Genomic DNA, 23,034 nt, shown 5'->3' with positions numbered 1-23,034 from the left:
ACTCTCAGGAATTTATTTAATACATCCAATTTTCCTACAACCTCTTTGAACTTAATAAATGTGTCTTCTTTGGTTTTTTACTTTTTGCCAGATGACAGTTTTCTCTGCAGCAAACTCGCTGTGGATGGCAGCTTCCTCCATCGCTGAACATTGAATTCCAGTAGAGAAATTCTAAATAGAAGCACCGGGGTCTTCTGGGTAATGTAGTTCTTTATTTTATGTGTTACATTGTCAGCATACCAGAAAACTATTAAATGGCTTAACCTTTAGTTTTTTGTCATCTTTCCTACTGGTTGGTCACTGCCCCCATCTGCTTCCATAAGTATTTGATCCCGTTCAGTCCCAAACCTGGGATTTGCGTAACACATGACTCCCATCATTTTACAGAAAGATTTAATAAGTAAAGATGAACAGAGTTCATTTTTTATACACATTTTTATTGTATGTGAGGAGTAGTTATCACTTCAAAATGTCTTGGAAAAGTAAAAATGTTGAATATACATTTGATATACATACGATCACTTTTCATAAGCTCTTCTAGTTGCTTTGAAGAAAAAAAATGCGATTGAAATGTTATGAGCTGGTTCGGTCCTGCTTTCATACTTTTCTTGCAAACAGTGTTTTGTGTTAGCATTCATCAATAAAAGAAAAATGAAATATTCTTTGCAAGTTGATGCATAATAAGGTAAAAGGAGGTATTTAAATACTAAAATACACAAAGCTCAGACAGTTTGAGTTTCTCTAGCTTTTCAAAATAATAGCATCTGTGGGGAAATCGATGCATCAAAAAAATCAACACATTTCTTCAGATGCCTTTTGTTCATCTGCTTTTTCTTACCTTTGGTCATTTCATTTTTTCTTTTTTTACAATTCCATTATCTTCTTGCTACGTTTGTGTAAAATAATCAGGAGTGTATTTGACAGCGGGTTGCAGATGAATAAGTGGACAGTTTCAAAGCACAGCCAAGATGTTTTACTTGTTGTTGCAGATCACCAGCGCAGGCTTTTCTTTGCTTTTTCCTGCAAGACAGAGAGAAAAGACGCACAAATCAGCAGCCAAGCAAACTGTCTGTCTTCCAGCCAGAGACCCAGTGACCTGGACCCCAGGGCCAACATGAAAGCATTTAGACAGAGCAAAAGCTGGTGTGGTCAGCAAAAGGGAGAGGTGATAAACCAAATTGCACAGCTGGAAGCCTTACTTAAACCTTAAACACAATCCTACCAAGACGAGAGCTTTAAACTCCACCTCAGGTATTTGGGATGTTGTTGAAGCCAGATTTTCTACATCCCCTTTATGGATTTAAAAGGAGGCAGGTTTTTTTGTGTAGTTTCGAAGCTATTTTTTTAGGTTACAGGACTAATCTCATTTTAATGTTTATGGCATTAAACAGCCGAGCTTCAAGCCAAGCCCAGCAAGTGATTATTCTGTTTCTCCAACTGAAATAGTTTGAATTTAGCATCTTCTAGTTATGACTAATGCCTCAACTAACAAGGGAAAGCTTGAGCTCTCAACAAAAGTTGTTTACTTAAAGACAGAACATACCTGCCTGATGGTACGTTACTTCACCTTAAACACCGGGCGTCTCCTAATGGTTACTGCATTGGAAATTTACATCATGTCTAAAATGCAAACATTTCAAGTCATCCTAAATTAGATGTATTTGTTGTCACTTTGGTTTAACCCTAAAACAATTTTGCCATAAAAAGTTCCACCATCACATTTGCTGGGTAATTTTTATCCAATATAATATACCCAACAAAAAGTACTTGACATAAAAAATAGATCAAAACGTGACAACACGATAAATTGAGGGATTTTCTTTTTTCTCAACTGTGGTTTGTGTTACAAAATTAAAAAGAAAAACCCAGGAAGATCCTAAGAACATGCTCAAAAATTACTCCAAAAGTAGGAATTTGAGAGAAAAAAATCTTAAAAAAGAATAAGATGATACTAGAAACTTGGTCTTTGGTCCACCCATTCCTGTGACATGTAAGACTTTCCTGGTGAAGAAGGCACAGACCTCTTAACACGCGAGTGAAATTCATGTAAATAGTTTTGCTCGGGTAAAAATCCCCCTGTGGTAGTGCCCTAGGGTTAAGAAAACTACCAGATTAATAATTTTGTATTTAATGACAAGAATTTAATTATTGTTCCTTCCTGCCATGTTCTTTTGGTCTTTAAACAGTCGTAAAAGTAAACATAATTTTTTTTAATGCAACTGTAGTCTAAAAATCAAACAAGCATTGCACAAAAAGTAAGAAATCTGTTTTAGGTGGAACCATATCTTACAAAGGTGTGCATTTGTGGGATGAGTAGTTTTTCATCCCTAAGTTATGTTCACACTGTCCTCCACAACACCAGTTCAAATGACCACTTTCAATGAGAAGACAATGTAAACGAGTGTAAACGCACGTTTCGGGCTTCAACGTTCAAAGCTTCTGCGTTCATTTGTAGGTACTCACATTTTTATGAATGTGTTGGGCTCTACGTTTGAAATGAGCAGCCATTAAATATACGTTAAAAGTTAAACCAGGCGGACTTTTACCAATCAGAGACTCTGATTTGGTAGTGATGTGTGGAGACCGCCCCTTTTTAATTCAGGGAAATACCAACTTTTAAAAAAAATTATCATGGAGAAGAAATTAATAATTATGTCTTTTATAAGTCTGACTGAGCTGTTAAAGAAAAAGCCTGGAGCAAGATTTTTGACATTTGCACCGTTTCAACATTTCTCACAAAGACTTTTCTAACTGTAGGTGGCGGACATGCCCTATTAACACTAGAAAAAGAAAAAAAAGAAGCCCCCTCCCTGCTTGTCCAACACCATGGGCTAAAAGGGTTATTCAAGAATAATTATTTAACACCTTCCTGAAGTTTTGCGTAAAGTAAATCCGTTCACCTACAATGAATTTGGCTGAGTATTTTTTACAAGGACCGATGTGAGAAGCCGGTGCTTTTGTTTGGCTTTCCCATGTGGCTAATTCATCCTAACACACCTATATGTCTGGCTGATCATCTCCATCACCTCATCGCCTGTATTTGTTTTGTCCACGACGTGCTTGGTGGTCAATACCTGCATGCAGTTCAGTGCTGCTGGCGTTTCTTGGGTAACCTTGGCTTCTCCTTGCAGCGTCTAATGTTGGTGCTGTTGCTGATTTGCCTGCCACGCTGAGAAGGTGGAGTCGCACAGGCTGCGTCTGGGCGGCTCTCGATGGAGTCCAACCATCTGAGCAGAGAAAGAGGCGTTTGTCATGATTAAATTCTCCTGTTGGAATTGAAGAATCAGATGGTGGTGGTGGTGGATTTAAGGACAGGTATCTTTCTGTCTGTTAGACGCGAGTCTCTTACCTGCGTAGCGAGTGCAGCTGACATGAGCAGTTCCATGGGTTGTTGAAGAGGGTCATGTTGGTGATGGTGCCAAACTTGAGGCTTTTGGGCAGAGCCTTTAGCCTGTTGTTGTCCAGGTGAAGCAACTTGATTGCTGTCACACCATTAAATGCGTCATCAGAGAACTAAAAAAAAGCAAAACACTTTTCAGAGTTTGGATGATCTTTTTACAATCTCTGCATGTATCTTTGTGTTTGTTGGGAGGTAAACGGATCCACAATGAGGGGATCTCTCCGTGTTCCTCCAGCATGAAAGCCTCTTCTTATCCTTCCTCCTCCACTTCTGTAAACACTGACACTCACTAGCTTCCTTCTTTTCCTTTGGATTCTTATGCAACTGTGAGGGCGCTAAAAGCTACAGAGAGGTGTTAGATGAGCAGACCGAAGTCAAGTTCTGGCTCCTCTATGAGGAGAACGAAGACAGCTCAGCGAGAGACTGAGATTTATGGCTTTGCTTTATGTTTAACTTGAAGAGATGAAGCTTGTTTGGAAATTTCCAGTGTCCAGTAACAAGCTGGAGGTCCGCTGTCAAATGTTTTGGCTCTTCCTGCCATCTGCCTGCTTGGCCCGCTCCTCTGCCAGCAAGCCTCACAGATTGTCCATTCAGCTGAAGCAGTGATGACTAAAAATATGCCTCTGCATGGACACTGTAACACGCCACCTCTGTTTACCTGTTTCCTAACCCCTCCTGACCTGTTTACAAGACCCTTGTGGCCAAGGTAGAAAACACACCACGCTGAAAATAACGCCTGTTTAATAATTAGACTTAGACAGGCTTGGCAGAGGTCCAGCAAACAAAAACACCCTAAAAATACCTGTAAGGAGGCTCCATGTGCCAGATCCTGCTGCCTGCATCTGGCTCTCACACAGTTTTGGTGTGAGAAGCTTGTTTTTTTACAGTTTCCTCCCCCTGGAATGCCTCAACGCACTGGCATGGGTACACTCAAATATTGGAATAACCTCAGGTAGGAAAAACAGATTCTACTGTATATTGTAGAAGCTGATGGGGATGAGCAGAGGGATTTTTTTTTTTACAGACAACCGTGAATACGTGTCTTCATTTGCTCAAGTGACAATGATAAGTGGAGACTGACTGCATCCACACTAGGAAAAATGTCATTTCTAAAACAAGTCTATGAAGACTCTCATTCATCCAGGTTGGTTCCATTGTAGTAGGTTTAGGGGATGTCATCTGGACTTGGTTTTAAAGTTGGAAGACGTTTCACCTCTTATCCAAGAGGCTTTGTCAATTCTGAAATAGCTGGTCTAAGAGCTGGTATATATGCGCTCATGGAGGAGGAGTCAGACCTGAAACTGGATAAGAATTCTTGGATAAGAGGTGAAACGTCTTCCAACTTTAAAACCAAGTCCAGATGACATCCCCTAAACCTACTACAATGGAACCAACCTGGATGAATGAGAGTCTTCATAGACATGTTTTTTCTAACTTTGGGAAGGATACCCTCCAGCTGGTACGTGAATTGGAGAAGACAGCTAGGAAATTGTCGGACTACAAGAACCACCTCAGGTTCAACATGAGATGCAGACAAAGCAATGTGATTCCCAAAAGCCTACAGATGGGCAAAGGGGTTAAAGGACACAGAGCCGAGAACATCATGCACAGAGCCAGAACCCAACTTTTAAAGGACAGAATCAGACAGACGTATTTCATCATCAACAACCTGGAAGGTAAAATGAAGAATCTACAGGACAACTTGGCCACAACTGTTACGGAAGAAGTTCTTGAGAAGATTGTCGGCTTCACCCGGACAGCACAACTGGCACAACACCACAAAAGCAAGCAACGGCAAATCAAGAAATTTCAGATTCTCACAAACCAACAATAGAGCCTTAAGGACAGGCTCAACAGGGAGAATAGAGGAAACCACACTAAGGCAGGGATTGATAAACAGAGAACAAACAGAGAAAGAGGTATTATCCAAGGGGCTGAATTTCTCGGTTACACCAAATCATATCCCCGTGGTAGACCTCATCACAGCTACAGCAACGGCCATAAAGAGGAACAATCTGACTGGATCTCAAGCTGAAGAATTACGACTTAAAATTTTGGCAGCACTGTCCAGTGCCAAACCACCACCTTCCAATCTTTCCTCAGATGAAAGAAAGGCCTTAACAGCCCTGGAGAAGGACCACAGTATCAACATTTTACCAGCGGATAAAGGGAGATGCACTGTGATCCTGAATGTGGCGGACTATGAAGCCAAAGTTACCAACCTACTCAGCGATACCACCACTTATGAAGCACTTAGAAGAGACCCAACCAGCGGCTACAAGAAAAAGGTTATAGACTGCCTACAAAGACTGGAGAGAGATCAAGTCATCGACAAGCCTCTTTATTACAGACTGTACCCGGGTAATACCACTCCATGCATTTATGGCCTCCCAAAAATCCACAAGGAAGGAATACCACTGAGACCCATTGTCAGCAGCATTAACTCAATAACTTACAACATGGCTAAACACCTGGCTACTATTTTGGCCCCTCTAGTTGGCAACACAGAGCATCATGTTAGGAATTCACAAGATTTTGCAAACAAAGTCTAACATCTTCAGCTGGATTCTGACGAGACGATGGTGTCTTACGACGTAACTTCCCTCTTCACCTGCATTCCCACCACGGAGGCAGTGATTTCAGTGATGAAGAGATTACTACAGGATTTTCAGCTACAAGACAGAACAAATCTGACACCAGACCACATCTGCGAACTGCTGGAAGTGTGCCTCAACTCCACATATTTCCAATTCAGGGGAAACTTCTACAGGCAGAGACACGGCTGTGCTATAGGCTCTCCAATCTCACCCATTGTGGCCAATTTGTACATGGAAGAAGTTGAGAGAAGAGCCCTGGACTCCTTCCCAGGTACAACTCCAAGCCACTGGTTCAGATATGTGGACGACACTTGAGTCAAGATCAAAAGCCAGGAAGTGGAGACTTTCACAGATCATATCAACGCAGTAGACAAGAACATCAAGTTCACCAGGGAAGACACAAAGGACAACACCCTAGCCTTTCTAGACTGTGCTGTGATCATTGGAGAGGACAGACGGCTCCAGGTTGAAGTGTACAGAAAGCCTACTCACACAGATCAGTACCTGTTATTTGACTCAAACCACCCTTTACAGCACAAACTAGGCGTCATCAGGACATTACAACACAGAGCCCAGGAGGTCCCCACAAGCTCTGACGGAAAGAAGAAGGAAGAGCAACATATCCACCAAGCCCTCCGAACCTGTGGATATCCCAAGTGGGCATTCACCAGATCCCAACATACAGGAAAACAAGACAAGAAGGAACAAGAGACAAAACGGAACAGTATTTCAATTCCATATATCTCAGGCCTGTCTGAAAAACTTAAAAGGATTTTCAAACAACATAACATCCCAGTTCATCTCAAACCAGTCAATACCCTCAGACATAAACTGGTTCATCCAAAGGACAAAATTCCCAGCTACAAACAGAGTAATGTTGTGTACTCTATCCACTGAAAAGAGAACTGCAATGAACAGTATATAGGAGAAACCAAACAACCGCTACACAAGCGGCTTTACCAACATCGCAGAGCCAACCCAAGTGGACCTGAGTCTGCAGTACATCTGCACCTGAAGGCCACAAACCACTCTTTCGAGGACAGTGAAGTCCGAATTCTAGCCAGAGAGAAAGGATGGTTTGAGCGAGGAGTCAAAGAAGCCATCTTTGTCAAGAAGGATAAACCTTCTCTTAATAAGAATGGTGGTCTCAGGTTTATTCTTCCATCCATCTACGGCAGTGTTTTGAAACCTTAACAAACCAAACCAGTTCCACCTGAGTCGTTAACCGCTGAAAGAGACGACCATTTGGAGAGGGAGTCACTGACTCCCCAACCCCCAGCTGAGGACAAAGGACTATTAACGACCCGAAACCACGTAGGCTAAGTGGACAACACCTCCAGTTTCAGGTCTGACTCCTCCCCCATGAGCGCATATATACCAGCTCTTAGACCAGCTATTTCAGAATTGACAAAGCCTCTTGGATAAGAGGTGAAACGTCTTCCAACTTTAAAACCAAGTCCAGATGACATCCCCTAAACCTACTACAATTTCTAAAACAAGTTCAAAAATAAAGAATAGAAGATGTTTTTGTCTTATTAAAAGTGAAAAAAAGGACCCAGTGAAACGTAGCATTTGTCTTGGACATCACAACTAAAGTAAGTTGGGATATCCTGCCCTTTTAACACACAGTTCAATCTTGAAATTACCTATAAACACTGATATTTAGGTATTTTGCTATGAAATTGGAAATAGTATGTCTTTAAAAAAGTGTTTTGCTTAAAAATACTTTTTTTAAACTACCTGTAGGTATATTTTACACTTTCCCCCCAAAGATACCCTATTTTAAGAGCTACAAAAGCCCAACTAACTATATTTCGAAATCTGTGTCGTTTTCTAGGACATACTTTCTGCAGAGCAGCAGGAGTTCACTAGAAATTAGTAGAAATTAGAAATGAGTTGTGGGTGAGACTGTTGGTGCGGAGTAACCCCGCCCCCATTACCCACCCCATTGCTGAGAGCTCTGTGTTTACATTGTCTCACGCTAACTTATTTTTTTTTTTTTTTTTTTTTTTTTTTTTTTTACCTTGTCCTGTCCAACAGCTGGGCAAACAGATGAGAGCTGAGGGCCTCTTGTGTTGGACATATTTTACTTTAACAAGAGGGGTTATTAATCTTCAGACAAACCAAAGGTATGTCTGAATAAACCCCTTTTGTAATTGAGGCCAAACTTTATTAATTTCAAACATGTTTGAAGATCTTTGGTGTTGGACCGGACGGAAAAGGAAAGAGGGGAAGAAGAGAGAGGGACGTTAGAAAGAGGGGGGGAAGGAGGGTGATAGTAGGAGGGGAAGGGGGATAAGACCATGAAGCAGCATAGAGCAACAAGTTTACTGGTTGTTAATCACCATGGTAAGGCTCAAATGCAGTACAAAAAGGGCGGAGCCTGTCCACACACACACCCAAGTGTCAAACACACCTGCTAGTTGCAAAAATGTCCATCTGTCGACATGTACACAAAACAGATAGTGCTCACACGCATACTTATGCCTTAAAACTTATGACCCCCCCCCACACACCCCCAACCTTACATTACCAGTGCAACAAAAATGGTGAGTGATATTGGAGCTATCCAGCTGTACAGTTTTGAGCCAGATAATAATAATAATAATAAATTTTATTTATATGGCGCCTTTCTGGGCACCCAAGGTCGCCTCACAGTAAAAAAGTATGTAAAAACATAAACATACAACAATAAAACTCCAGAACACAAAATAAGTTAACAGTTTAAAACAGCTATTTAAATATTATGAGCTAAAAGCTTGATAGAATTTTGAGGTGTTTGTAAAACTGAGAGAGTGAGTCCATATTTTGTAGATCAGAGGGGAGGGAGTTCCAGAGTTGTGGGGCCAAGCTGCTGAATGCTCTACCCCCCATGGTAATTAGACGTGTTTGTGGAACAGCCAGTCGAAGGGAGGAAGAGGATCTGCCAGTTTGGACGTGGAGAATAAAGACGTACATGGATCTAGTCGTCTATAAGTGGATGCATCTGAATGGAGCGGAGCAGGAAGCTTGTGGCCTGCTGTTGTAGCTTCTAGAGTACACCTACAAGCTTTATTTTATGGGCATTTATTTCTTCTGCCACTGATTTTGAATACAGAAAGAAAGACTTGCAACAGACTTGCAACAGACTGCTGCAGACACAATATTTTTGTAGAACCTTTGTTAATATTCAGCATTAAGTGGAAGGCTGCATATGTCTGTCAATCAATTAAAAAATGAAGGAGACATTTTTCACACTTCTCTTGAATGTTAAAGTATGATGTTTTGGTATAATTTTGGTGTCTAAAAACAACTTATGTTTACATTTTTCATAGTTTGTTTTGCACCAGAAAGATTCAAAAGTGTTGCCTTAAGTGTTCAGACCATCAGAAAATGGTCCAAAAAGACCAGTATTGAACTTTTCTACACTCAGTCAACCAATTTGTCTGCCACACTGACAAAGACAAACCTTGTTTTAACAAAGCTTGGTAATTACGGCCAAGTTTGGGAATACCTTAGATCTAAAAAAAAACTCCATTATGGAGCATGGTGGTGGTAGTATCATGCTGCTCAAGTGAAGTCTTCAATTTTATTTTGATTCTACAATTTTTGATTAAAAAAAATAAGTAATTAGCTACTAAAGGTTTTTTAATTAAATGTGGCCGCTGAAAATTATGTAAGTACTGCAATACAAGGAAAGAACAGTTGGCAACTATTGAAAGTGTCACTTTCGAGGTAATGCATATCATAAATAATGACCGATTATAAAGACAACTTTGAGAGACTTCAAACAAGATTTAGGTGTTTCAAGATAAACATGATCATTTTTTTAAGATAAAAATAAATATTAAATCAATATTTTGATTTAACCTTAGATAAATATTCATAGTTTAGCAAAGAATTAACATTAAAATGAATAAACTTCAAAACTTATAAAAAAATCTGCTGATTTTTTTAATCTGCTAATTTCTTAATTTATATAACTGATGTTTAGCCAGTTCAAGCTTTTTAAAAAATCTTTGCAAGCACAAAATTTCAACTAATTATAAAGAGGTTAGATATATGTGGTTCTGTTCTTGTTCCAGTTATTGAAAATGACTAGTCATTTGATTCAAGCCTGACAAAAATTCAAGCTGACCTTCTCTAAGCCCATGTTGTCCAGGTGAAGTCTCTCCATGTAGCGGCCAAAGCTCTGGAATGCGTTGTCTGGGATGGTCTTCATGGGGTTCCCCCCTAGTGTGAGCTCCTCCACCACACGCAGCTTGCTCATGGCTGCGCTCGGATAGGTAGAGAAGTTATTGCCATCTAGGTGAAAGACGGCGAGGTTCTCCACATCATCCAGAGAGCCTGGCTGCAGGGTTTGCAGATCGTTCTTGTTCAGGTGCAGCCAGCGCAGGTTTTTGGCTCCCGAAAAGGTTCCTGTTCGCAGCTCCCGCATCTTATTGTTGCTGAGCTGCAGACTGAAAAGATTGATCATCGGGGAGAAGATGCCTTTAGCCAGCCTGCTGATCTGGTTCCCATCTAGGTAGAGGTATGTTAGCTTGGTAAGGTCCTCAAAGGCGCCGGGCTTGATGCTGCTGATGTCATTGTTGGACAGGTAGAGGTAGGTGAGCTTCTTAAGTCCCTTAAAGGCCTGCGATCCGATCTCTGTGAGCTGGCAGTGCTGCATATGCAGGGAAATGAGACCCTTGCTTTCACTAAAAGCTCCCGCAGGAATGCTGCCCAGGCTGTTCCTCTGCAGATTCAGCAAGTTGGTACTCTCTGCCACCTGGGGGATCTCCTTCAGTCCCTTGTTGTCACAGATGACGTGCTGCAGGTTAGGGAGGCAGTCGCACTGATCGGGGCACTGACTCTGGGCTTCCTGCACTGCAGCACCCAGGAGGCAGATTACCAACAAAGTCAAACGCTGCATCCTGGTGAGCTCGTAAAGCAGGAGAATCCAGAGGCCGGCAGGAGAGTGGAGCGGTGAGGGAAAGACGTCGAACCGAAGTGTTTGTGTTTTTTTATGAGAGGGAAACCGACAGAGAGAGGAGTGAAAAGGTGAGAGACTTTCACTTTGAGAGGTGGATGGCCAGCGAACAGAGCACACAGCGCTATTTATAACATTTACTTGACAAAAAAACGAGGAGGGTTTGAGTGAGAGGTGTGCATGAGCTATTCAAGTGTGTGTGAGAATTTAACCCTAAAACTGTGAGAGTACCATTCATTCTCTGCTGCGGTGCTACAAAACTCAGACTGTGAGCTGGCAATTGGATGCACAGGTCCAAAGTAAGAACTGTACTTGTACTTTTCTTGCATCATTTGAATTTTTGACTTGGGCTCCAGTTAAGTCCGTGTGCTTTTCCCAGACATCTCCATTGTTTTTCAGTCTGCGGTGGCAGGAAAAGGAGCCACTCCTGACTAGCTGTTGTATAACATGTAATAGTCTCCAGATGGCTGGCAAGAACCATTTCGCCACCATTTCAGATTATAAACATCTGCAAAAGGATACTTCAGTCTTCAAAGCAGTGGGAGTTTTAGGTGACACCTTTACAGTCCTGCTTGCAGGATTTTTTTTTAAACAGGCTGGTTTTGTGCAGTGGTAATTTCCATAAAAAATCCCATCCAAAAGCTGGAGCAGCTACTGTAATTCCAAGGATACTGTGTAAATTTGTACCAGAACAAAACTGGAACAAGAAACAAATGGGGTCTAGTACTGACCCCTGAGAGATGCCAAAATTTAGCTAAAGCTTAAGGATGTAAATGGTTGGAGAAGAAATGTTGCTGGAGAGGCTATTCACGGTGTTAAATTTAATTTTCAATTTAACAATTTTGAATTTCAAGTCAACAAACTTCAATAAAATGCTTTTTTTTATCCAAAAGAGAATTTTGATTGAGTGAGAAAAACATATTTTACAACATATCTAGTCGGATAAAGGGTGCATAAATATGTTTTTGCCTAAGAATATACAACAAAATGTTAAAAATTAATTCACTCTGATCAATATTAGATCAATATTAGATTTTCTAAGGAATAAACCAGCCCCTTATTAACATGACCTTAAAGACCCCCCCCCCCCCTGATGAAAATTGTGTTTTTGGTGTTTTTAACATGTTCTTGTGACCTTTTTCTGATGATGGCAGATATATATTAAGAAAATTAGACTTAAATTGCATCTCTGAGTATTTTTTATTCAAATTAATATAAATCAGGAGCAGATGAAAAAAATGCAGTTTGAAACAGAGTGTATTTGTGACGTTCCTTTCTGATGCATCCATTTACAGACAAATAGATCCATGTCCTTTGTTTTCCTCGTCTGAACTGGAATCTGGATCAAACTGTGCAGCTGTTTTTGTTGTACTGGAAATATTAGATTGGGGTTATGAGGGGCTGTAGGCTAGTGGAAGAGATTGTAAACAAATAGATGATGGGAAATGGAGGCAGGCTTACCCCATGCCAACGGTCCTGCCCTCAACTCAGGGATGAATTTCTACCAAACTGCTGCTGCTCTGCAGAAACTATGTCCTGTAGTGTAGACAACGACACAGGTTTTTGGATTTTGGCTTAAAAGAGTAAATCTAAAGGCAAAATTTAATAAAATAGTTGGCAGGTTGTACATTTTGTTAAGAAACATTTGCTTTCAACTAGTTTACAGGTGCAAATAGCTTTAACAAGGGACACTGAGGGGAATAGTTTCACTTTATATCCAAAAATGTTCCAAATCGTTTTAATGTATTTTTCTATTTTGTCACAGAAAGCTGCAATGCTGGTGATTTCTTCAGATACATATATTATCATCCTTACATAACTGCTTTATCTCTATAAGTTTGACAATTCTGTAGTAAACTGTTTATTTCTTATACAAAATCCCCTAAGACGGACATTTGACTTACTTTAGCAAGTTTACAGTAGATATCAGTCTGCCTGTTCAAACTCGGATTATTGTTAAATGAAAATGAAATCAATAACTTGATGTAATGTGCATAAGTTTACTCTCCCCGTTCTTTTGTTCTGTTTTTCCTTCTGCTTTTGATAACAGATTGCTTATGGTGCAACAGAAAACAGCCCTGTGACTTTTATTAGTTCCCCACTGGACAACATGGAGAGGAAGTCGGAGACCATCGGCTATGTTTTGGACCACATAGAGGTACGTTGGCGTGTTTTGGAACGCCTTGTGTTGGAAGAGTGCTTGGGAATGGTCCTAAAAGCCTGGCCTAAGTTTTGAGCCTTTGTTCATAAAAGACACAACTAGGGTCTTCGTCCTCATCTTAGTTTGTTTATTACTATTAAGGTTTATGATCCAACAAAAGAATGTTACTAACTTGGCTGTTAAAACAATAATTTGATGTCTTCCGTTAAAAGAGAAATGTGAATCATCCACTTCACAGGCTAAAATTGTGGACCCTACAACAGAGCAGGTGCTCCCTCTGGGGATGTCGGGGGAGATAATGATCCGAGGATACTGTGTGATGTTGGAATACTGGAAAGAAAAAGGGAAGACAGACGAGTGCATCACAGGAGCCCGCTGGTACAAAACTGGGTAAGACCAAAAAACCTCCACCTGTCTACATCAATGAAATCCAGCTGTTTATTGATTAAATCTAGAAAAAAAAACATCCAAACAGGATTTTTGAAAAATTTTCATTTATTTGAATAAAAATGTGAAATTATTATGTACATTATTCATTGTTTTATTTGGATTTTCCATAAATATTTCATCTCACATTGTAGAATTGAATTTGAATGTTCTCAGAATTTTGCACTGCCTTTTAAACATGCAGAGATGCAGTAACTGGATGCTGTTCTGGATTTGTTTCCATCCAGAGATATTGGCAGCATGGACGGTTACAGCTACTGCAAAGTCAACGGCAGGAGCAAAGATATGATCATCCGAGGAGGAGAGAACATTTACCCGGCTGAGATCGAGCAGTTTCTGCACACGCATCCCAAAGTGAAGGAGGCCCAGGTGAGCTTACAGGAGTGATCACAACAAAAGCAATGTTGGAAACTATTGCACAAAAGAATTATTATGGCACACAAATTCATGGAAATAGACCTGGAAATTCAAAGGGCTGCAGCTACAGTTACTTTAATTTCACATGTGCTCTGTCTAATAAAGTTATTTACAGTCATGCAGTATGTTTTATAGGCCACAGCTCAGACATATATATAATTAAACACTTAAATGCCCAGACTTAAGAGTGTTTTGGGTTGACAAGAACTTCTGACCAAAACCATCTAATTAAGTGATGTTGCCATAAGCTATTATTACTAAAAATACCAAAATAAAAGCCAATAAGTAGTGAAAAAAAATTATGAAAAGCCAAAACGTGTCGGGTTTTTTTTAGCTTATAGTTTTCCCATAATGCAAGGCTCACAAATGAGGTTTTCTTTCTTTTATCAATGCTCATCAGGTGGTTGGAGTTAAGGATGCTCGCATGGGTGAGGAAGTATGTGCCTGCATCAAGCTGGTGGAAGGTCAGGAATGCACCACAGAGGAGATCAGGGACTTCTGCAAAGGACAGGTGGAGCTAAATTTACCTCTTCATAAAGAGCGGAGTTCTGTTAGACTTTTTGTCTAACTATCCTTTTGTTTTTGATTTTCTTTTTTTAGGTTGCTCACTTTAAGATCCCCCGTTATGTCCTCTTTGTTGACAGCTTCCCCCTCACTATTACTGGAAAGGTAACTTTTTTCTGGCTTCTTATCAATCTGTTGTTTTTTGTGCTGATGATTTCCTGTAAACCACCACTGGGATGCATTTAGAGCAAACACACACCCAGAGCTGATATTAGGCAAAGTTTAGTTCACGAAAGTCAACTTCTTGCTCTGCCCTGGTCCTGCAGACTGGCTTATTACTGAATGACATCAGGCATGATATTGTTTATTTAGTAAACCCTTTATACATATCAAATACAACATTATGAAAAGACAGAGGAGTCTGTTTGCTCATTATGTGTCACATTTCCACAAGGTTTCTGACATTGTGCTTAAAACAAAGGTTTCTTTTTTTTCTAACTTTTATTTCACAAGTTTAACTATTGTAAAAATTGACCCTTTGAGGACTTTGTTTTTACTAGAAACCATAAAAAACAGCTATTGTTAAAAAAATAACAATTTATGAGGTTTTCTTTTAGTTAAAATGTCTTAGAAATGCAACGACTATAATCCTAATTCTCTAAAAAAAGTATTAAAATTGCAAATATTAAAATACAGATTAGGTTTTTTTTAAGTATAATTTCAAAATAATACATTATTTATCATATGTTTGGCCTCCAAAGATAAAGTGTGTAATTCTAAGAGTTTGCTTCAGAAAGTATTCGGAAACTTCGTTTTTATTTTCCTACCATTGATTTTACCTAAAGTTTGCCAATTTTCCTCTGAGTTTCATCCACAATTAGTGTTCTTTGTGTTTATGTCCTATTATGTGCCAGAGAAACTGATTAGAAATAATGACTGTTGGAATGGAAAATGGAAGATGGTATGGTTTGAAGTAGATTTCAGTAAACTCTTGTAGCCAACTCACAAAACAAAGAAACTCACTCAGGAAGTTTGTTGTAAAACCAATAATTTGATGCCCTGTCATTCAAAAGACCATGCACAATATCAGGACAAATATAAGCTATGTTTATATTAATATTTTATTTAAGAAATGTAAATATGTTTTTCTTTGTAAGAACGTTTGATAATTTTTTACAAAAGTGAAAAAGGACTGACCTGTCAATTCTCCAGTGGTTACATGGTGACGTGCACCAATTCATTTTGTTTTTTAAGGAGTTTCAATCAGGAAGTAAAAGATTAGAACTGATGGACTAAAACACAACATTTTATTGTGTTCTTAGCAGTTCATTTGAGTAATATCAGCATCTAAAGATCATAAACAAAAACCTTAGCTCCCTGTGTGTCCAGTTTCTAAAAATGATCGGAAGAAAATTTTTACATATGATTAAGCTGCTAAATTCCAATTTTATTTGTTGAAACAAATTAAATAAAAGGTAAAATTGAGGATTAATTGAACTGTTTTTGCTTTCCACAGATCCAGAAGCACAAACTTCGAGAGGAGGCTGAGGGTCGACTGGGAATAAAGGGGGAAAAGTGAGGGGCTTCGTCCTGATTGGACTAGATTATAGTCCTGCATCTTATGCAGGGACAGTATATAAGTTGTAAACCAGAAAGATCAATAGGTTTTAAAAACAAGCAGAACTTTTTAAACATTCCAGCATAAAACCTTTAGCCTTAACGTTTGTATGAAACATGTCATGTGTCCAGAAACTGCGATGCTGTTATTAACATAAAATAATCTTTGAACGGTGAGTGAAGTGAGTGCAATAAGAATAATATCAGGAAACTGTCCTTTAAAAGTCAGCTTTAATTGATCATATAGTGTCAAATGGTCACATAGAAGTGCAGAATTGATCTTACTCTGTTTTTATAACATGCTGAGCAGCAAAATAGCTTTAAAATTCCTCTTTTATATATTTTCTTGAAATAAAACTTTCCAAGTAATTAAAGCCAGACATGGGTGTTTCTGTCTTTACAGGAAGAACAGAGACAGTTTTATTCATGTCGGTGACAGGTGCACGCCCCTTGGGCCCTGAAATAGCATTTCGAAACACGAATTCTTGATTAAAAGGGGATAAAAAGAGCTGGTATTACAGACACACATGCTCAAAGTTGTGAAGAATTTCCTGGCTCCCTCCATGTGCAGTCCACCTGACTCCTTTGCTGCAGGATCGGGTGTTGTCTCCTGTCTAGACCTGAAGGGCTTGGCCCAGAAATAGCTCTTCAAACAAACGGGGACTCCAGGTTCTACAGAAGGAACCTCAATATTTATTTTCTTTTTGCTTTTCTACATATTTGGGGTTTGGATTAAATGGTTCAGGACATGGTATTCTTTACAAGAAGCCAGGTGGAAGTGTTGGTCTCTGCATGCCCCCGTGCCCACATTGAATTTAAGGAATTCACTCAAAGCTTTTTATAGAAAAACATCTACAGGTGGTTGCTGTTATTATAAAAGAATGTGTAAAAATGAAGGCCCCTTCTTTTTAGTATCCTATTAAGTTTAATGCAAATAATTCAACTGTTTTGGACCATAATACTAAATTATATGTTTGATTTTTTTAATTGTGGCTAAAACTGTTTTTTATTATTCCAAAACTTGAATAACTTTATTAGCAGTAATCTAAAAGAAATTCCTGTAAGTCTCTCACATTGTGGAAATTATTTGGAAGCTTTTTCCAGATTAATATTCAGCTATTTCTTCTTTAACCCTTGTGCTATCCCAGGCATTTTAATGTTGGGAGTTGGGTCATCTAGACCCACCAAACAGTGCTCTGAAACCTTTTCTCTTCAATGATTTGTAATCTTTACTGGTGTCCATGGATTACATGAAATACTTCCACCTTTATCCACCTTTGTCATGTTAGGGAGAACACGTCAATGTTAGGGTGGGGTCATCTAAGATAGCACAAGGGTTAAGAGTGCACTAATAAGCAGTTTGTACTGCATGTAACGTCACTTCTCTCTGCCCTTAAGTCCGGTCAGAATAGTTTACAGACCCCAGCATAGTGATGTGATTCCGAATCATGCCGGTTTACATGGCTTAAAGGCTTTAATGGGAAATACAAAAGGGATCGTGTCCACGTTTGCCTAATAATGTCTCTGTACTAACATACATTTACAAATTTTGTAAACAAAACTTACTAACTACTTTTCATTCAAAAAGTAACGTGTTATAATTGGTGGATTGCACATGAACAATGAAATCAACAATACCATCACTTTCAGTGTCCATGGATATGTGGGCGGGCAGGTTACATCAGGACTAGGCCTGCACAATAAATGACAAATTTAAAGTTATCGCAATATCAAGCTTCGCAATATGCATATCGCAAAAGTCAGCAAAAGTTGTGATAAATGGTCACCTTAAAACTTGCCAAAACAATCTTAAGGCAGCTTGAAGTATTGGATCAAATAAATCCCTTTGTGCATTTGACCAATCGGATGGAGCCCTTTTATGTTAGATGCTCGCCTCATAGGTAGACGAGGGTCATTTGGAGTGTAAATAATTGAAACTATTTACATTTTACGAAACCCTTGTGATATCTTAGATGACCCCACCCTTACATCGACGTGTTCTCCCTACCATGACAAATGTGGATAAAGGTGGAAAGATGTCATGTAATCCATTGACACCAGTGAAGATCACAAATCATTGAAGAAAAAAGGTTTAGCGCACTGTCTAGTGGGTCTAGATGACCCAACTCCCAACGTTAAAATGTCTAGGATAGCACAAGGGTTAACCCTTGTTGTTGTAAAATTAAAATGCAGCTGTTTTTGCTATTTGTTGATATGTAGCAAGTATATTGTCATCGCAATATTGATCACCAATGTTGCAAATTTTCCTCATATCATGCCGCCCAAGTCAGGACTAAAGGGAGGAGAGCCAAACACTCACACGAAGGCAGAACTTCTGTAGATTTTTTTTATTTCAATAAAAGACACCTGAATTATCCAGACTAAGAAAGCCACAAACTTAGGCTTCCATGAGGTTTGGTATTTCTGCTGATTAGTGACAGTTGGTAGAAACGTATTCCTCCCATGAAAGCAGGATAACTTGGGTTTCTATATGTCTTTTTTTTTTAAATCTAATACGACTACAGACAAACTTTCCCTCATTTTTCCTTTGATGAGTATCTGACCTTTTCAGTTGGTGTCCAACATTTGAAAGGAATTATTTTCTGTCTAGTAAAACACATCTTTACCATTTTTCCATGAGAACAAATATACTCATTTTGCTGGAAGCCTGTTTTGAGCAAATTTCAAATTACTTTTATAAATGTACTTGTGCTTAAAAACATACAAAAACCATCTTAATATTCAGATTCTGATCCAGTGAAGACATGAGTCCTGTGCAAACTCCAGCTGCAAATGAGAGGAGGTGCAAGACCTGGACAAGCAGCTTAATTTTCCTCTCTTCATAACCAACTTTAGGGTGGATTTTGTTCAAAGGAAATCCTCCAGATCGGTTCAACATCTGCTGAAAACACCAGAAATTAAACAATCATAAAACCAAAACGGTCACTGTTTGTTTCCACTTGACTGTGAAGCAAAGTCTTTAGTCTTTGGGTAGTGGGATCCCAACAGCCATCTGCTGTCCCTGCATCTGCTGCTCGGCCTGCCTGACCTGATCCTTGGTGCAGCAGTCCTGCAGGAACACAGCAGCTAGGTTGTGCAGCCGGGGACTCTCAGCAAGAGAGAAACGCAGCATGCACTGCAAGATGCCTGGCTCTGTGAGCTGAGATTGTGAAGCTGGAGTCACAAGGTTCATAAGGGTAGTAATTGCTGATAGCACTGTCTCCTCCCTCTGGTTTGACAGACAGTTTGTGATTAAGCTGATGCCGTCACTGTCCAGGATGAGGTCCCTGCAGTCTGGGTCCATACTGAGGTTACAGAGCCCACCTGAGAAAATTTAGACCAAAAAAAATGTTTTTCACTGCATTTATGGTACAAAAAAACCCAAATGATAATCTAAAAAGATTCACCCATTCCAAACTCAATAAAGTTCTCGTTCTTCTCAGTCAACATATCCAGAAACAGGTCGGTCACTTGCAGCTGTCGCAGATACTCTGTGTTCTTTGGGTCGTAAGCAAAGTTGGCGAGGTTTGCCAAAACCTGCTCCTTTGCCTCTAACGACAACAGAACATAAATAAAAAACACAGAATCAGATTCAAATTCAATTAAATTACATATACTGGACATTAATGACTGAAACGGGAACAAGGACCAAAAGCAAGATAAATTTAATCCACCAGAGGGCGCTTTTTTACACCTCAACATTAAAAATAAGACTAAAGACCTGCATTCCTAAAAAATTATTGACGGACAATAATATGTAGTTTGATCCTTTATATATTGCATATAAAAGGCTGCAAAAGTCTATCAGCATAAATCATTAAATGGCATTTGTTAAATTTTGGTTTTATTGATTTTTAAAAAACGTCATTATGCATTTTTAATTTAGTATTCAAACATGATCGTCAGAATTACTAAAGCATAATTATTTAAAAAAAAAAATCTTAAAAGATAAATGCATTGTTTTTTTCCTGAATAATCTGTCCTGTTTCTAAGCATTCAGATTTTAAAAATTAAATTTTTGTAGTTTATATATATATATATATAATAAAATAAATAAAAATAAAAAAATAATTATATATATATATATATATATATATATATATATATATATATATATATATATATATATATATATATATATATATATATATATAAAGTGACTATCATGGATTGATATAAGTAAGACATGCTTTCATTACAATGTTTATGCATTAACAATTTAATTTCAAAGAATTTGTTGTAAACTAGCAATAATTCTTAGTTTTTCTAAATGAATCTGCGAGCTATTTGTGTTTTTACCTTCACTGTCACTATCCTGAAACTCTGTGACAAGAGCCTGTAAATATTCAAACCGGTCAGAGGTTTCGGGTGAAAAGTTCCGTTTCATCATTCAGTATCTTATATTGTGTTTTTAAGAAGACAAACGCGCGATTAAAACAAAAAAATAAAATACATTTGAAATAGTATCCTCATTTATGCATTTGGTTTCAGTAGTTCGTTCATTTTGTCCGTCTTTCAAATACGTCCGGCTTAAATTAGAATTTGGACAGTGGTTCCGGGATATTGTTTCGTGACTCTTTTTTTTTCTTCTTCTGAAGACTGGATGAACTGTTAACGCAACAGAATAACAATTAAAAATGAAACCCAAAAGTAGAATTAAGCTGTTCTTACATAAAAAAGAGCTGTCAATTTATTTTATCACTTAAAACGTTGTGATTTTTAATAATTAGGCCTATAATGTTTCGGTAATAAATCACTTTGATTTAATTTAATTAAATGATTACTTTTTGTCATAGACGATAAAAGCAAATTACTTTACGAAATTCAATTCTCAAACGGAAGTCGGTACTTCTTTGTCGACATAGACGTCAGTGCTGGACCGGAAGTTGAGGCGCTCCAACGTCCCTTCAGCTAACTAACTCACGCGCAGGAAGGTCAGCTGAAAACAAACTCACGTTTCTGTTGCTGTTTGGATTCTATGCCGTGAACCTTCTGATTTAAAGTTCTGCAGCAATGAAGCCTCACAAGCTCTCTGCAGCTAAAAGGCTCACGAAACCTATTCTGTTCGGGAGCATCATTGTTGGACTTGCCACTGTTTACATAAACAGGTGATCTATTTTCTTATTTTGTATAAAACAATAGGAAAGTTATAACGCAAATATAGACTTTAGTCTATATATTCAGAATATTTTTTTATGTGTTTAACGTTGGAGATTGTTGTCCTTGCGTAATGACGCTGACGTTTGATTGTAATCAAGTTTAAGAAAAACACTGAAAACATGTCTGTACTGTCCTTAAGTACAAATTAACATTGGAGCCAAACCATAATTTCATTAACAGGAAATTTTGTCTTTAAATATCTTTAGTAATAGGAAAAATACAACTATTTTTATTTTGTAGCCCTTTTTATTTCCAAAGCAAGGCATCACAGACACATACTCTTTCTTTGCACCACAAAAAATACTAACATTTAATTATATAAGTGTAAGACTGCAGGTAACAGCATTTTTAATTTATAATTAGTAATCATTTGTAATGAGACACTAATGTTTTTAATTAGTAGATTATTTAGCATAATTTCAGTTTTTGACCAGTATCTTCTACAACCTGGAGTGCAATTACTATTTAAAATAAATTAAAGAAATCTAAATAAATGTCTTTGTAAAATATATCTTTAAAATAAGAATCTTTTTTGTAAAACATATTGTGTTATTGGAAGTGGGGGGCTTTTTCACTTCACAAATTTCTCTTTTCTACATTGGTGTCACGTTTTTGACACTTAGTGCAGCTGCTTTTATCAGATTACATTTTTTAAATTTTTTTTAAATTTTTTTGTGTGAAATCTGCTCTGGTTTAGTTGGTGTACTGCTGCAGAGATTCCTTTTCTAAAAAAAAGTTTTAAAAAGAATTTGAGCTGCAGATTGTGCTTTTCCAAACCAGGTTACTGTCTTAAAGAGAGCCCATTTTTGCATTTTGTGGTTTAAAATGCAGCTTATTTTTGTGTCCTGTGTTTGTATTTTTCTGTCTTGCAGACACAGGTTCTTTGAAGATGTGGATGAACTTCGGGCCCAGGAGCGCGCTCGCAATGACGCCAAGAGGGGAGAGGTCATGGAGAGGCGGCAGAGACAGAAAGAGGAGCTGTCTGAGAAGAAGAAACTGCAAGGAAGTGACTGAACACAGCTGCACAACGCTCTATCAGTGGACTAAAGGCCTGCACAAGGACTGAAATCCATCAGGCAGCCAGAAGAAAGTCTGATGAAGAGGCAATTAAAAACTCTTCTTTGGGGCTTTTTGAAGTCACCTGGGCAGGAAATGTGTGTTGTGCATCAATCCAGACTGTTTGTGCTCCAACCAACACAACGTTTGTGCCTCTAGATGTAATTTTTTGTTATCAGTTAATTATGAATTCAAATCATGCACTTGCTTGTTTGTTTGTTTGTTAGGTAGAGGACAGAAAAAAACACAAGCTGTCGGCTGAAACTTCTTTTTGCGGATGATATTAGAAAACAAATCGGATTGTTCTAACAAAGTGCACCAGTTCACCCTTTAAGTTAATTTAGTTAAATACTGGTATTGGTACAAAGTGGCGTTTTTGCTTCTCAAAATTAAATATTTTGACATAGAAAGCTCAGAAAAATGACATTGCAGCCATTATTGAAATGGTTTGAATTGTTTTGTCTATAAAATATTAAAACATGTTTTTTTCACTTTCATTTTTTAGAAAATTATATTATTAAAATAGCTGAAATGCTGAATTTGAGTTAAACTCTTCTTTTAGGACTAACAATTTGAAAGAGTAATTTTTTACAAAACAGTCTGAAAAGTCTAAATCAGGTCGGGGACATATTGTGTTAAAAATGTCACCCTCTCACTAAATAGTTCAAAAGTAAATCTTAGTTTAAAAATTTAACTTTTGAGCCTATTTTTATCTGAAATGCTTTTC

The 23,034-nt window shown here is 38.3% G+C and overlaps 3 protein-coding genes and 1 long non-coding RNA gene across 4 annotated transcripts in view; 2 read left to right on the top strand and 2 right to left on the bottom strand.

Moving 5' to 3' along the window:
- The window catches only part of acsf2 (acyl-CoA synthetase family member 2), a 37,573-nt gene extending 21,104 nt beyond the window's left edge, over positions 1 to 16,469 (top strand). The window contains exons 11-16 of the mRNA XM_023949262.1: positions 12,996 to 13,103; positions 13,345 to 13,496; positions 13,781 to 13,922; positions 14,371 to 14,481; positions 14,571 to 14,639; positions 15,991 to 16,469. Coding sequence (XP_023805030.1) covers positions 12,996 to 13,103; positions 13,345 to 13,496; positions 13,781 to 13,922; positions 14,371 to 14,481; positions 14,571 to 14,639; positions 15,991 to 16,053 — 645 coding nt within the window. The 3' untranslated portion in view covers positions 16,054 to 16,469. The remainder of the gene's footprint in view (positions 1 to 12,995; positions 13,104 to 13,344; positions 13,497 to 13,780; positions 13,923 to 14,370; positions 14,482 to 14,570; positions 14,640 to 15,990) is intronic.
- On the bottom strand, positions 421 to 11,019 carry chad (chondroadherin). Its single transcript, XM_023949263.1, has 4 exons — positions 10,115 to 11,019; positions 3,350 to 3,513; positions 3,075 to 3,227; positions 421 to 1,020 (listed from the first exon to the last, which is right to left on the bottom strand). Exons 1-3 carry the CDS (start codon positions 10,886 to 10,888, stop codon positions 3,086 to 3,088), a joined length of 1,080 nt encoding a protein of 359 aa, XP_023805031.1. The 5' UTR covers positions 10,889 to 11,019; the 3' UTR covers positions 421 to 1,020; positions 3,075 to 3,085.
- Positions 16,470 to 18,424: 1,955 nt separating the features above from the next.
- armc7 (armadillo repeat containing 7) lies at positions 18,425 to 20,728 on the bottom strand. Its single transcript, XM_023949600.1, has 3 exons — positions 20,391 to 20,728; positions 19,499 to 19,642; positions 18,425 to 19,415 (listed from the first exon to the last, which is right to left on the bottom strand). Exons 1-3 carry the CDS (start codon positions 20,479 to 20,481, stop codon positions 19,072 to 19,074), a joined length of 579 nt encoding a protein of 192 aa, XP_023805368.1. The 5' UTR covers positions 20,482 to 20,728; the 3' UTR covers positions 18,425 to 19,071.
- Positions 20,729 to 20,954: 226 nt separating this feature from the next.
- LOC111946424 lies at positions 20,955 to 22,804 on the top strand. Its single transcript, XR_002872147.1, has 2 exons — positions 20,955 to 21,199; positions 22,124 to 22,804. It is a non-coding gene; the product is annotated as an uncharacterized LOC111946424 (long non-coding RNA).
- Positions 22,805 to 23,034: the final 230 nt, after the last annotated feature.

This window comes from Oryzias latipes, chromosome 19, assembly GCF_002234675.1.
Source record: "Oryzias latipes chromosome 19, ASM223467v1".
Taxonomy (NCBI): domain Eukaryota; kingdom Metazoa; phylum Chordata; class Actinopteri; order Beloniformes; family Adrianichthyidae; genus Oryzias; species Oryzias latipes.
The sequence above is the reverse complement of the archived record's forward strand: the minus strand, read 5'-3'. Positions and strand labels throughout refer to the sequence as shown.

Bases quoted from the DNA above. Each gene is read 5' to 3' on its own strand.
- chad (XM_023949263.1), bottom strand. From the start codon at position 10,888: ATGCAGCGTTTGACTTTGTTGGTAATCTGCCTCCTGGGTGCTGCAGTG. The intron at 3,514-10,114 runs GTCAGCTTGAAT...GCTTTTTTTTAG, and splicing joins ACAACATGGGCTTAGAGAAG to TTCTCTGATGACGCATTTAA. The intron at 3,228-3,349 runs GTAAGAGACTCG...TTCTCTGCTCAG, and splicing joins CAGCTGCACTCGCTACGCAG to ATGGTTGGACTCCATCGAGA.
- armc7 (XM_023949600.1), bottom strand. From the start codon at position 20,481: ATGATGAAACGGAACTTTTCACCCGAAACCTCTGACCGGTTTGAATAT. The intron at 19,643-20,390 runs GTAAAAACACAA...TGTTGTCGTTAG, and splicing joins TCAGGATAGTGACAGTGAAG to AGGCAAAGGAGCAGGTTTTG. The intron at 19,416-19,498 runs GTGAATCTTTTT...AAATTTTCTCAG, and splicing joins CTTTATTGAGTTTGGAATGG to GTGGGCTCTGTAACCTCAGT.